At 42.5% G+C, this 14,591-nt stretch overlaps 1 protein-coding gene across 1 annotated transcript in view; it reads left to right on the top strand.

Annotated features, from left to right (window-relative positions):
- The window catches only part of kdm5ba (lysine demethylase 5Ba), a 156,384-nt gene that overhangs the window by 29,522 nt on the left and 112,271 nt on the right, over positions 1–14,591 (top strand). Inside the window, exons 6-7 of the mRNA XM_063065669.1 lie at positions 7,997–8,093; positions 10,972–11,081. Coding sequence (XP_062921739.1) covers positions 7,997–8,093; positions 10,972–11,081 — 207 coding nt within the window. The remainder of the gene's footprint in view (positions 1–7,996; positions 8,094–10,971; positions 11,082–14,591) is intronic.

Genomic DNA, 14,591 nt, shown 5'->3' with positions numbered 1-14,591 from the left:
TTCACTATGGCATTACTAAGCATGAAATAAAAGCAGGAAAGACTGGATTTGTTCAGTTTGTTGGGAAGGGAAGTGCTTAGTTTAATTGAGAAACAGGGTTGAACAAAAGTGGAGGGTAGATGATAAGTCCCTTTGTTCCAAACAAGCCGCTTTTCCACCTGGGATATCTGAAGTAGTTTCTTTCCCAGTTCCAGTGACGAATCCTGACCCTGAAACATTAACCTTTTCTCTTTCCAGTCCTGCTGCCTGACCAGTTTTTTTTTCTAACTTTCTTAAACTTTTAATTCTTTCATCCGCAGTTTTTAGATTTCCACAGTGGTAATTGAATTAACAGCCTTCAATTAATGGCTGCTGTTACAAGGGATGGCAGTAGTCTCAAGATAACATTACTGAACTTGTAACCCAATGGTCTGTGGGCAAACCATTGAGAAGAGTTCAAATCATATAACCATATAAACCACATAACAATTACAGCACGAGTCTGTGCTGAACTCTTACTCTCACCTAGTCCCACTGACCTGTGCTCAGCCCATAACCCTCCATTCCTTTCCTGTCCATATAGCTGTCCAATTTAACTTTAAACGACAACATCGAACCTGCCTCAACCACTTCTGCTGGAAGCTCGTTCCACGTAGCTACCACTCTCTGAGTAAAGAAGTTCCCCCTCATGTTACCCCTAAACTTTTTCCCTTTAACTCTCAACTCGTGTCCTCTTGTTTGAATCTTCCCCACTCTCAATGGAAAAAGTCTAACCACGTCAACTCTATCAATCCCCCTCATAATCCCCCTCATAATTTTAAATACCTCTATCAAGTCCCCCCTCAACCTTCTACATTCCAAAGAATAAAGACCCAACTTGTTCAACCTTTCTTTGTAACTTAGGTGATGAAACCCAGGTAACATTCTCGTAAATCTTCTCTGTACTCTCTCTATTTTGTTGACATTTTTCCTATAATTCGGTGACCAAAACTGTGCGCAATACTCCAAATTTGGCCTCACCAATGCCTTGCACAATTTCAACATTACATCCCAACTCCTATACTCAATGCTCTGATTTATAAAGGCCAGCATACCAAAAGCTTTCTTCACCACCCTATCCACATGAGATTCCACCTTCAGGGAACTATGCACCATTATTCCTAGATTCCTCTGTTCTACAGCATTCTTCAATGCCCTACCATTTAGCATGTATGTCCTATTTTGATTAGTCCTACCAAATCCTACTGTGGCAGCTCTGGAATTTTAAAGTTTAGTTAATCTAGAATTTTAAGTAAGACTGCAAAGATTACAACCTGCTGTATTGTGGTAGAGGTCCATTTGGCTTGGTAATCTCCTTTGAAGAAAATTCTGCCATTTACAAGTGGTACAGGTAACAGGCAGCAATATGGTGATTTGTAAACATTTCTGGAAAAGGCAAAGTAATGAACAGATCATCACCTGACATTTATTTAAGTACTAAATTTGGACTTTTCAAAATTTCCTGTCTGTTTATTTGATTTTCTCAAAGGGTGGAAACGGTGTAGTCAGGGGCAATGTATTGAGCAGAGGAGTTTGATGCCCATCAGTGAAGTTAGCCAAATCGTGAAGGGCATCCATGCTATATTGCATCTGTTAAGGTAATGGGTAAACCAGCAGGAAGAGTTAAACAGCCCTGATGTGATTCTGGCCACTTGTTTTTATGATAGCATTGTGAAGTGAATACCACTTTGGTGGCAAAGACTGCAGTGATCTGAGGGTTTCCTCCTTAATTGTGTTGTTTAGCTCTATAATCAGAGATAGGTATTCATGTTTGCTGAAGAACCAGTGCATGCATAAGGAGCCAAAAGTCTTGTGCTTGGAACTTTTCTACGTTAAATTATCTTAAAGCTGCTCAATGGGCATTCAAGGGAAAACACTAGTTTTATCATACTTTATGTAAAGGATAGTATTTGTAGTTGTTGGGTTGATCCACCTAGTCCTTGGACAACACTTGCACAAGTTTTTTGGGGCAGTGTTATTGGCTCATTCATCTTCAATGGTCTGCCTTAAGTTAGAAATGGGGATATGTCGGCAGCAATTTCATTTTTAACTCTTCAGCATATGAAGTTTTCTATGACTTAAACCAAGGTAATATTGGGCATCACACAAAATTCTGGAGGAACTTAACAGGTCAGGCAGCATCTACAGAAGTGAATAAATAGTTGATTTTTCAGGCAGAGAACTTCTTTAGGACTGTGGCATGGCTGATAAGTAACAGTCCCCCATGCAAGTGCAGGGAGATAACTATCTCCAGCAAGTGTCTAATTACAGCAAGGTCACTGTTCTGAACCAATGAGCATGCCTGATGTTGGTTATAGATACATCCATCACCTGTAAAACGCTGGTTAGGAATGTGAAATGCTTTCCATTTGTTTGGATCACTGCAGCATTAGTTAAATTTGTTATCCACGAGAAAATATTCTCATCGACTAATCTAACCATTTGTTGTCCACCAGCGCAGGTGCATGATTTACTCTCTACAAATAATAAAATTACAAATGTCTGTCTAGGCTTTTATGACAATACCTTTTGAGGAGGTCCTACCACCAAGGAGGTAACTCTGAGACTCCTGCCTGAGAAGTGACTGGGATCCATTCCAATTTATCAATCTGTGGTGCAATGGGTACACAGCAGTTGCCATCTCATTGGCTCTTCACTCAACCCTAGAACATCTGGACAGCAAAAGTGCATACATCAGGATGCTCTTTATGGACTACAACTTCATGTTCAATGCAATCTTCCCCCTCAAAACTAATCAATAAGCTTCAAGATCTTGGCCTTGATACCCTGTTGCCTTGGATCCTTGATTTCCTCATTTGCAGACAGTCAGTTCAGGTTGACAACAACTACATAATCTCAGCACAGGCACACCACAAGGCTGTGTGCTTAGCCCCTTGCTCTACTCACTTTACACTTACGACGGTGGCTAAGCACAGCTCCAATGCCATATTTAAGCTTTGCTGATTACACCAAATCAAAGGTAATGATGAATCAGAATGTAGGATGTAAATTGAAAATATGGCTGAACGATGCCACATCAACAACCTCTTTGTCAATGTCAGTACTGATTTCAGGTGGAGAAAACTGGATGTCCATGAGCCGGTCCACATTGGAGGATCAGAGGTGGAGAGAGTCAGTAATTTTAAATTCGTCGGTGTTATAATTTCAGAAGACCTGTCCTGGACCCAGCACATAAGTGCATTTATGAAGAAACATAGTAGTGCCACTACTTCCTTCATTTGTGAATATTTGGCATGATATCTAAAACTTTGACCAACATCTATAGTTGTGTGGTGGAGTATATATTGACAGGCTGGATCAGTCTGGCATTAAAACACTAATGCATGGAAAATCCTGTTAAAGTAGTGGATATGGCCCAGTCCATTACATATAAAGCCCTCTCCACTATTAATCACATCTACATGAAACATTGTTGCATGAAAGCAGAATCCTTCATTGCCCCCACTATGCTGGTTGTGCTGTCTTCTCGCTGCTGCCCTTAGGAAGAAGATACAGAAGTCTTAGGACACACCATGAGGTTCAAGAACAGTTATTATCCCTCAACCATCAGGCTCTTGAACTAGAGGGGATAACTTCACTCAACTTCACTTGCCCCATCACTGAACTGTTCCTACAATCTATTGACTCACTTTCAAGGACTCTTCATCTCCTCAGTTGCTTGCGATACAGCAAGGTCCTTCACCCAGCATTTCCCGATTTAACCCTAGCCTAATCACAGGACAATTTACAATGACCAATTAATCTAGTAATCGAGTAAGAGATTTGAGAGGAGGAGGGGGAGATCCAAAATGCCTTTTGCCAATCACCTGTCCAGCTCTTAGCTCCATCCCTCCCCCTCCTGTCTTCTCCCATCATTTTGGATCTCCCCCTCCCCCTCCAACTTTCAAACCTCTTACTCACTCTTCCTTCAGTTAGTCCTGACGAAGGGTCTCGGCCTGAAACGGTGACTGTACCTCTTCCTAGAGATGCTGCCTGGCCTGCTGCGTTCACCAGCAACTTTGATGTGTGTTGCTTGAATTTCCAGCATCTGCAGAATTCCTATTGTTTGCATAGGAAAATAAAATAGTGTGATTCAGCTGCTTGTGCAATCTTCCAGAAGGAGAGGATATATAATTGAAGCATGTTGATCAGATCTGTACAAGTACGCAGTCTGATTTTGAGCATACCATTGAGTGAAAGTCATAATGTCAGCTGTTTTATAATTTTACAATCTAATAGATGTAATTGTATCGAAATAAAACAGGATCTAATCTGAAGGTTATAGATTATCTGGCATAGAGAATGCTTTGAAATTCCTGTTAGTCTTAAATCTTCGGTTGTCCATCGAAATCGGATGGCAATGTCCACTCCTTTAACGGTGAGATCTTTGATGACTATACAGTCCTATCCTGGACCCACAAGCTCTATTGCAGGTGGGACATGTATATGTGGTAGTGGTGGCAACCATGGCTGCACTTCTCCTGGCTCTCTTCTGCTATCTTCTGGTTGTTTTTTCCATCTCTTGAATACGAACTCCGTCCCTACACAGCTGTCAGCAAGTGGTACGGTCAGCAGCAGCATTCTCCAGGTCCCCGGGTCTGATCTTGCACTTCCTTAAAGCATTCTTCATCTGATCCTTAAAGCGCTTCTTCGGCCCTCCAGCTGAGCGTCGACCATGATGTAGCTGGCCGTATAACACTCTATGGGGTAGCCAACATGGGGGCATCCTTATCACATGCCCCAGCCACTGCAGCTGGCGCTGGGTGATCATGGCCTCAATACTCCAGCAGTTGGGCTTTACAAGTATTTCACTGTGAGGCACCCACTCACGCCAGGTAATTCCCAGGATGCGCTGGAGGCAGCTTATGTAGAAGCACTCCAAGGACTTGATGTGATGGCTGTAGGTTACCCAAGCTTCACAGCTACCATAACTTCACAGTCTTAAATCAGTAACCCATTGTCAACCTGAGCCCTGGTTCTAGACTTAACTATTTTGGAAAATGTCTTCATTGCATCTCTGCTGTCAATCCCCACCAAGTTTTATGCTTCACCAAGATCCCTCACTCTTCTAAATGCCAATGAATTAGGCATGAGATATTCCTGGTATGAAAGAATAAAGCTTGAGTCTTCTCTGCACAGCCTCTGAGGCAAACATATACTTGAGTAAAGAGTTCAAAACTAATTGTTCCAGTGTTGTCTCACCAAGATCTAGTACAGTTGTAGTAAAACTTCTACTTTTGTGTTCCCTTTTGTATATATTCTATGTAAATTGAACTAATGCTGGTCTTTACTCCTCACAACAACCTCTTGGAAGATTACCTCCTAAGTTCCATTGTGCAGTTGTTAACAGCCACACTTGTTATCCTGCAGTCACTTTACGTATCTGTGTATGTATAATCTTGGAAAATTCCTTTCCTTAAATGATTACAGTATGTATACTTCATATACTTATCTCTCAGACTTGTTTCTACACTTCTTATGGTCACTTCTGTGTAGAATGAAGTCCTTCATTCATGTCACTTTATCTCTGCCTTTATCGTTCTTTTACTTCTGTATATAAAATCACTTTTGTCCTGATATTGCCTTCTACTTCATTTTTAATGTCTGTCAGCTGACATCCTTTACTCTTCCAATTCTCTAGCTCCTCCCCATCTCTGTATCCTTCTACCTTCCTCCTTATAGTGCCTTTAATTCTGATTTCTAGGGCATCTATGTTTAAACATTTCAGCATTGTCTTAATTTGCTTAGGGTCTTAGCCTAGGAACTTGCTCTTTAAATTCTCTGCAAAATCAAAGCCTTGGAAGAATACTGTGCATCAGGCAGCACCTGTTGAGGGAAATGGACAGTCAATGTTTCAGGTTCAGGGCCTTTTTCTGGACAGGAAAGAAAGGTAACCAGAATAAAAAGCTGGACGAAAGGGATGGAGCCAGAGCTTACAGGTGATGGGTGGATCAAAGGGGGGAGCGGGGGGCGGGGAGGTGATCACCAGATAGGAACAATGTCAGAACCCGGGAGGATACAGGTAGAAGTGACTGAAGGTGCAGTATGATGGGTGATGGAACATAAATAAAGGGAGCATGGTGACTGGGAGATTGAGGGAGGAGGAGAAGAGAGACATAGTTCTATCAGGAGGAAATAGAAAAAAGGTGTGGAGAAAGGATGGGGCATCAGTTACACAAATTCCATATTCATGCCACCAAGCTGTTCCTTTGTTCCATGTGATCAATTTGAAACACTACCTGAAAATTACCACTACAACCTTGCTGCCCCAATTGACGTTTATAAGTGGCTATCCTGTGAATTGTTGTGAAATACTTTTCTGTTAAAGCTGTTGTATAAGGAAGAGCTGTTGTAATTTCTCTTCCTCTACCAATTTATCTTCTTCAGTTATCTGAGTGCCTCTTTGGAAACCTTTGGTGTAACCTAATCAGCTATAAGGCCTCCTTAATTGGTGCAAACTGGATCTATTTTGCAAATAAAAACCCATGGGAAAATTGAGGGAAAGTCTTGGAGGCATTCTGGAAAAATCTACTTCAGCACAGTGGACATGTCCCATTGCTATTCTGCTTGCATTCACCATACATATGCATATCTGTTTTGCCTTTTTGACAGTTAAAATGTATCTTTACAAGTAGTGTTCTGCATTTCATTCACTTGCATGTGTAGGTTTTGGCAAATATTTTCAGTTGAGTTTGGTCATTCACTCCAATTAAGAATGGCCCATGCTTCTTTCATAAAGTCCCTGTATCACTAATTGACATTTGTTTCACTGGAAATGTCACTAGTTCAGACATGCCAGTCATGTTTCTTAACTGCACTTGCATCTTCCAGATGGCCATAAAATGTTAGCTATGTCTGTTAGTGTTTTTTTTCCCCCAAAGTGCCACATCTTTCTTGACTCAAAATGTGGTTTAAGTCCTTGCTTTCTAACCAGCCATGTTGGACTTGTCTCGATGCTTATTTTGTCTGACAGCTCAAGGAAGGGAAGCAGGAGCAGATTATTCAGCAAAACACAACAATTGGAGAAACTCAGCAGTTCAAGCAGCATCTATCCCAGTAGAGGGTTTTGACCAAAATGTTCTCTGCTTTTGCCCTCCATCCACAAATGTTTCTTGACTCAGAGTTCCTCAGATTGCAGCAGCATCTGACTCTAGACTATCTAGCCTGCCATGACTGATCCGGTTTCACTTAACTGGACAAACCCCCATATTTCTTGATTCTTATAAAATATATTAATTCATCTTGAATATAATTAGCAGCTGAGTATCTACAACTGTCTTGGGTAGAGAATTTGAGATTCACTGTTTTGGAGTGGAAAAATGTTATTTTGAGAATGTGACCCCAGTTCTGGACTTCAAGAGAAATGTGAAGTCTGCATGTAAACTACATGAGAATCTTGAGTATTTCTGTGAGGTGCCCTCTCAGTCTGAGCTCAAGTTTGGGTCCTGTCTGCTTAATTTCTTGGTAAATCATTTTAGGAGTTATTTTGATAAACCTTGGCCATATTTCCCTCCATTAATATATTGTATGGAGTCTGAACTATGCATGCAACTCCAGATGCAGTCTTGCCCCTTAAAGTGTAGCTGCCCATTGTTTGTGAGCACACAATTATATGAATGTTTGGTTAATACATAGTGAGGAAATGTGTGTTATTGACTTGCCTGTAGCCATGAATCATGTTAATTAGACCCTCTGATTTCCATATAACCATATAACTGTATAACAATTACAGCACGGAAACAGGCCATCTCGGCCCTTCTAGTCTGTGCCGAATCCAGATCATTTAATCAGTCTACTCAGATATCTGATCTGATTTACATGGGAAAATGTAGAAGCATATTTTGTAACGGAATTTGAAAACAACTTCCAACTTCACTACATTGGCAGTTATGGCAGTTCCATTGTCTGTCCGAATCAAAAGATTTTCATTGAGACTGAGTAGCAGATCTAAATTACTGTGTTCAATTTTAACTTACAGGTGGGAGACATAAAGACAGAGCCTAGTGATATCACTGAGGTTCCTGCTCATGACTTGAGACCTAAAACAAGGAGTGGATCAATGAAATGCGAAAGTGGTATGATTTTCCTTCTAAATGTATTTCAGGCAAAGTTCATGTAAGCAATTTATTTAGGAGTGTTCAGGATATTTTTCTCAATTTATTTTGCATCAGAAACTGCATTTAAAGGGCCAAAAACCTTGTATGGTAATCTTCCATGTATGGTGTTAGGTGGTTAAGTTTTCTCAAACAAAAAAGAACATGGTTGGATATAGCTATCGTTTATCATTGCATTAAATTAAGAGTTTGTATTAAAGGATTATAAGCAGCAAATAAGGGACTGAAGCAGACATGTCCATTGTGCATTTTGTGCAACCTTTGGGGTCTTTATTTTTATTTTAGAGAGCACGGAACAGGCCCTTCTGGCCTAAGGAGCTGCATAGCCCAGCAACTCGCTCATTTAACACCAGCCTGCTCACAGGACAATTTCCAATGACCAATTAATCTACTAACCGTACATCTTTGGTCTGTGGGAGGAAATCAGAGCTCACTGTCAATGGGGAGAATGTACTAACTCCTTACAAATCGTGCTGGAATTGAACTCATGCTGTAATCGCGTTGGACTAATGGCTACTCTAGTTTGGCACCTCTCTAGGTGCTTGTTGGGATAATGAGCAGGAACTATTTTTTTCATACTAATTCACCGAGAATCAATTGAAGTTGCTTTATAAAACTAGGCCTAGTTTAAAATAACTTTTTTTTCGGCAGTTTGATTTGTAATTCATTTTCATTCAAATTGGCTTCTATTTTGTTTTGTGGCCAATTATTCAATCAGTGACCATTTGTTTAAAAAGGAGTTGAAATCAGATGACATGCACTTTTGAGCTTAATCACAGACAACAAATTTTGGATCCCAGGTCCTTTAAGAAGTCAGGAAAGCTGGGAGGCAGTGTGAAATGTGATGAGGATGTTATGAGAATGCAGGGTGACTTGGACAGGCTGGGTGAGTGGGCAGATGCATGGCAGTTGCAGTTTAATGTGGATAAATGTGAGGTTATCCACTTTGGTGGTAAGAACGGGAAGGTAGATTATTATCTAAATGGAGTCAAATTAGGAAAAGGGGAAGCACAACGAGATCTAGGTGTTCTTGTACATCAGTCACTGAAAGCAAGCATGCAAGTACAGCAGGCAGTGAAAAAAGCTAATGGCATGCTGGCCTTCATAACAAGGGGAATTGAGTATAAGAGCAAAGCGGTCCTTCTGCAGCTGTACAGGGCCCTGGTGAGACCACACCTGGAGTACTGTGTGCAGTTTTGGTCTCCAAATTTGAGGAAGGACATTCTTGCTATTGAGGGAGTGCAGCGTAGGTTCACAAGGTTAATTCCAGGGATGGCGGGACTGTCATATGTCGAAAGATTGGAGCGACTGGGCTTGTATACTCTGGAATTTAGAAGGCTGAGAGGGGATCTTATTGAAACATAAGATTATTAAGGGATTGGACACGCTGCAGGCAGGAAGCATGTTCCCACTGATGGGTGAGTCCAGAACCAGAGGCCACAGTTTAAGAATTAGGGGTAGGCCATTTAGAACGGAGTTGTGGAAAAACTTTTTCACCCAGAGAGTGGTGGATATATGGAATCTCTGCCCCAGAAGGCTGTGGAGGCCAAGTCTCTGGATACTTCCAAAAAAGAGATGGATAGAGTTCTTAAAGATAGTGGAATCAAAGGTTATGGGGATAAGGCAGGAACTGGATACTGATTGTGGATGATCAACCATGATCACAGTGAATGGCGGTGCTGGCTCAAAGGGCCGAACGGCCTACTCCTGCACCTATTGTCTATTGAAAGAAGCACAAAGCTTGTCGATTCAGGTTTGATAGAACAGAGGAAAGTTTGACAGACAATGGTGAAGGTCTAGAGCTCTACTGAGCAAAGAGACAGAGGAGCTAAATAGTTCCTGGTGTGCCGCTTTGTTTAGCTAGTTTATACCTATAGATAAGGAAAAATTCCATTCAAATTTATAGATGAGTTAACTAATTAGAAAATCATTATTCAAATAATGCAGTACAAAGAAGCTTCCAGAACCTTCCAGAATTAAATTTTATTTAATCACTGGTGGCTTATTAAACTTGAATATACATACTATAACCACTAGGATAGTAAGTGGTTACTTGTATATAAGTAAATATATCAAATACAAGCAGATAACTGTTAAACTGCAAAGAAGATATCAGTTAAACAGCCTAATCTGAGAATTAAGCTGCTGAATCCAACAACTTCCAACCTTTGATCTGTGAAGTTCATGTTTGTATTCGTTTAGATGAGAGAGAGATACGTGTCCAAACATTAAGAAATTGAGGGTCGTGGAAGTGGGGCTAAGTATATCTGCTTTGACGTTAATGAATGTCAGAGAGGCTCGAAGGGTCAAATGACTTTCAACTTTCATTTCTGTCATTTTAGAACAGAAAATCAGTGCATGCTGGAGGCGTTCTTTTGCTTTTGGGCTAGAAATTTTGTGTGAATTGTCTTTACTTTGCAGAATCTGGAGTTGTTCTGTTGCCATGTGCTTTCTTTCTAGCCTTTAAAAAGTATTTTGTGTTTATGGCTCCAAGGAAAAAAACTAGTTACTGTTCTTACCCTCCTTCTCCCACCTGGCTTCACTTATCACATCTTAGCTTGTCCTCCTGCCTGTCCTCCACCTCCTTATTCTGGCACGTTCCAGTCCTGATTAAGGGTCCCAACCTGAAATGTTGATTTCTTTTCCGTAGATACTGCCTGACCTGCTGAGTTCATTCAGCATTTTGTGTGCTGCATGTGTGACTGTGTTAAATTTTTGAAGTTATGGCCTACTTTTACTGCAAGTAAAGACCTTACTGCTTCTGTACTTTTCTTGGATAGCTGCAATGTGTCAGTGCTCAGTTTTCCAGAACTTAATGTTGTTTTTTTCTAAAATGAAGAGAAATACAGTATGACTGGAGTGAAGAAGGAGGGAAGTGAGATTCGTACCAATGATCCAGAGCGAAGCAGGATACTGCGGAACAGCAGAACTACTGTTCCCTCTAATATTGTAAGTATTCTTAAATATGTTGTTGAGGGATTGTTTTGGGCATAGGTGGGAAGAAACAAAGGAATAATTGTAATATTCTTGATAAAGTTTACTTGCCTGACAATGTATTTCTGTATATTTATTACTAATTTAAATTAGTTTATTACTGCATATAATGAGGTACAGAATTTCATTAACCATCCATTGAGGCAGCAATGATACCCTCCATTTGTTAGGGTTGACCATGGTCCAAGAGAGATGTCATACGTAAACCAGTAAGCTAACCAAGCTGGCGCATGGCCAAGTGGTTAAGGCGTTCGTCTAGTGATTTGAAGGTTGCTAGTTTGAGCCTTGGCTGAGGCAGCGTGTGTGTCCTTGAGCAAGACACTTAACCACACATTGCTCTGCAACGACACCGGTGCCAAGCTGTATGGGTCCTAATGCCCTTCTCTTGGACAACATTGGTGGCGTGGAGAGGGGAGACTTGCTGCATGGCCAACTGCTTCCATACAACCTTGCCCAGGAAACCTTCCAAGGCGCAAATCCATGGTCTCATGAGACTAACAGATACCTATAAGCTAACCAGGGCTGTATAAAATGGAGAGCAAGCTGTTGCCCACATGGCATGCTCCCCTTTCCACTCAGCTGATGAATCTAAAAGAACAGGAGAGACCAATATAGTTTGGCACCAGCTGCATCACAGGAGTTGCCAGTCAGCATTGAACTCAATGCAGGACTGCCTTGGGGATTCCAGCTCTGGATTTTTCTTTGGGGGTTTACTCCTGAAGCCTTCCCCATAAGTAGGTATAGCTGCAAGGCAGTGGAGGTTTGAGATCAGAATTTCCTTCCAGATGAACTGCCAACCATGGCTGACGAGCCTCATCTGCCTGAAGCGACTGGTCTTCAGGCACCTGTAACACTCCCTTACCCCTTCTCCTGTCAGTAGAAACTGTTCCGCTGGGCTTAGTAGTGCTTAAGTCATGTTTGAAGGCCAGGAGTTGGGCTTGGTTAACAGAGGCCATTTAATTGATAGAGGGAGCGTATCCCTGGTATCATCCCTGGTTATGACAACCTTAAGGAAGTATAGGGAAAGCAATAACAGAATGCAACGTAAAGTGTTGAAGTTAGAGAGAAAGTGCGGTTCATGCAGACAATAAAGTGAAATGCTGTGGTGAGGTGCAAAAACACTGCAAAAACTCATTTCAGGGAGATAGCACCACCAATTTGCGGGAGACTTCTGGGAGAGGTGGGATGTCTGCAACAGAGTAGCTCCTTAGCAGCTGGCCAGCTAGTTTCGATAACATTAGCTATGCTAATGAACAAATGACACCTGTTAAACTCACCTCAACATGTCTTTTACAGTCTTAACCCACCATGGGCAATAGAAAAGTCATTGTTGCAAACAGTGCAGTGAGTAACACTCATTATTTTGACCCCTATTAGGCAGGGGTACACTTTAGTGTAGTCTGGGGTGACATACGTTTTATATTTTTTTGGAACACTCTGCAATCTCTCTCCCCCTCCCTTCTCCCCCCCCTTCTCCCCCCCCCTTCTCCCCCCCTCCTTCTCCCCCCCTCCTTCTCCCTCCCTCCTTCTCCCTCCCTCCTTCTCCCTCCCTCCTTCTCCCCCCTCCTTCTCCCCCCTCCTTCTCCCCCCTCCTCTCTCCCCCTCCTTCTCCCCCTCCTCTCCTCCTCCTCTCCCTCCCTCCCCCTCCTCTCCCCCTCCTTCTCCCCCTCCTTCTCCCCCTCCTTCTCCCCCCTCCTCTCCCCCCTCCTTCTCCCCCCTCCTTCTCCCCCCTCCTTCTCCCCCCTCCTTCTCCCCCCTCCCTCCCCCTCCTTCTCCCCCCCTCCTTCTCCCCCTCCTTCCCCCCCTCCTTCTCCCCCTCCTTCCCCCCCCTCCTCTCCTCTCCCCCCCTCCTTCTCCTCCCCCCTCCTTCTCCCCCCTCCCTCCTCCTCCCCCCTCCTTCTCCCCCCTCCTTCTCCCCCCCTCCTTCTCCCCCCCTCCTTCTCCCCCCCTCCTTCTCCCCCCCCTCCTTCTCCCCCCCCTCCTTCTCCCCCCCTCCTTCTCCCCCCCTCCTTCTCCCCCCCTCCTTCCCCCCCCCCTCCTTCTCCCCCCCCCTCCTTAAAATTGATTTCTGTGATATTGTATATAATTTGCAGTTATCAGGGAGCCACTATTAATATCCCAGAAGTTCTGGGAGAGGTGGGATGTCTGGTTAAGATGCCATCTTCTTGTACTTGGGGATCACTCAGTAGTCTTATAAAAGTTGTAGTGATTCACACTTAATGCTATTCAAATCTGCAACCCAGCTTTCAAAATGGGGACAGGAGGATGACACTGATGCGGTTGTTGATGCTGTGGCAATCATTGCTCCCTGAACAATTTAGCTTTTGGGGATTCGTTCCTCAGAAATGCAGTCGAGTCAGAAACCTGCATTGCAAATATCTCAACTGCACAGGAAGCGGTGGTGGAGAGAAGCAAGAAAGCAATAATGATCAGGGATTTTGTAACTAAGTGGGTGGCTCAAACGTGCTTTTCTGAACTTGTGATTGCAGGATTGGGATGTTACCTCCCTTGTGCCAGGATGGTGAAAAGGCTATAAAGTATCTTGAAAGGGGAGCGTGAGCAGTCATAAGACATCCACATTGTCACCAACAGCATGTGTAGAAGAAGCGAAAGGGTCTTACAGGCAGAATTTATGGAGCCAGCAAAGTAGTTACAAAATGGGTGGTGGTTTTAGGATATGTCCCAGTGCCATGTGTTAATGTGTGGATATAAACAGAACAGTGTGTGGCTGGAGAGACAGTTAGGAGGGATGGCTTTGTTTTTTGCTTTCTGGGCATGTAAATATTTAGTAGATTTTACCATAGTAGTTGGGACATGTGCAAATTAGATGGCTTACACCTTTGTATCACCAATATCCTTGAGGAGGTTGAGGTTGCTAGTACTGTTGGGAAGAGTTTAAAATGGTGTGGAAATTTTGAAAGGATAGAAATGAAATCTCATGGGGAACACAGTGATGAAGCAGGTGGTACTACAATCACATTCTACAGTGAACTGTTCTATCCTGACGTGGTGCTGTCTAATGGGAGTTTGTACATTCTCCATGTGGTAGCACAAATTTCCTCAAGTACTTCCATTTTCTCCTCTCTTCCCATGGATATGCTGGTTAGTAGGTTAATTGGCTACTGAAATTATCCTGGGTGTAGGAGGGTGAGCAAGTTAAAGGATTTGACGGGCATGTGAGAGAATAGGTTTCAGAGAGATGAATGCTGGAATGGTATTGATAGAATTGCTTTGATAGCTGGCATAAACTCCATGGGCTAAATAGCCTCCTATGTACACAGTAGAATCGGGCTTAATATCACTGGCATTTGTCATTAAATTTGTTGTTTTGCAGCAGCAGTACATTGCAATACATAATTAAAAACATTAAGAAATATATATTAAAATCATCGTCTTGCAACATATGCAATGCTGAATGATCTAGGCAAATTTTTCTGCAGAAGTGGTTTGCCTTTGCCTTTTGGG

The sequence above is a fragment of the Mobula hypostoma genome, chromosome 13 (assembly GCF_963921235.1).
Source record: "Mobula hypostoma chromosome 13, sMobHyp1.1, whole genome shotgun sequence".
Classification (NCBI taxonomy): domain Eukaryota; kingdom Metazoa; phylum Chordata; class Chondrichthyes; order Myliobatiformes; family Myliobatidae; genus Mobula; species Mobula hypostoma.
Note: the sequence above shows the minus strand (reverse complement) of the source record. Positions and strands in the feature narration are given on the sequence as shown.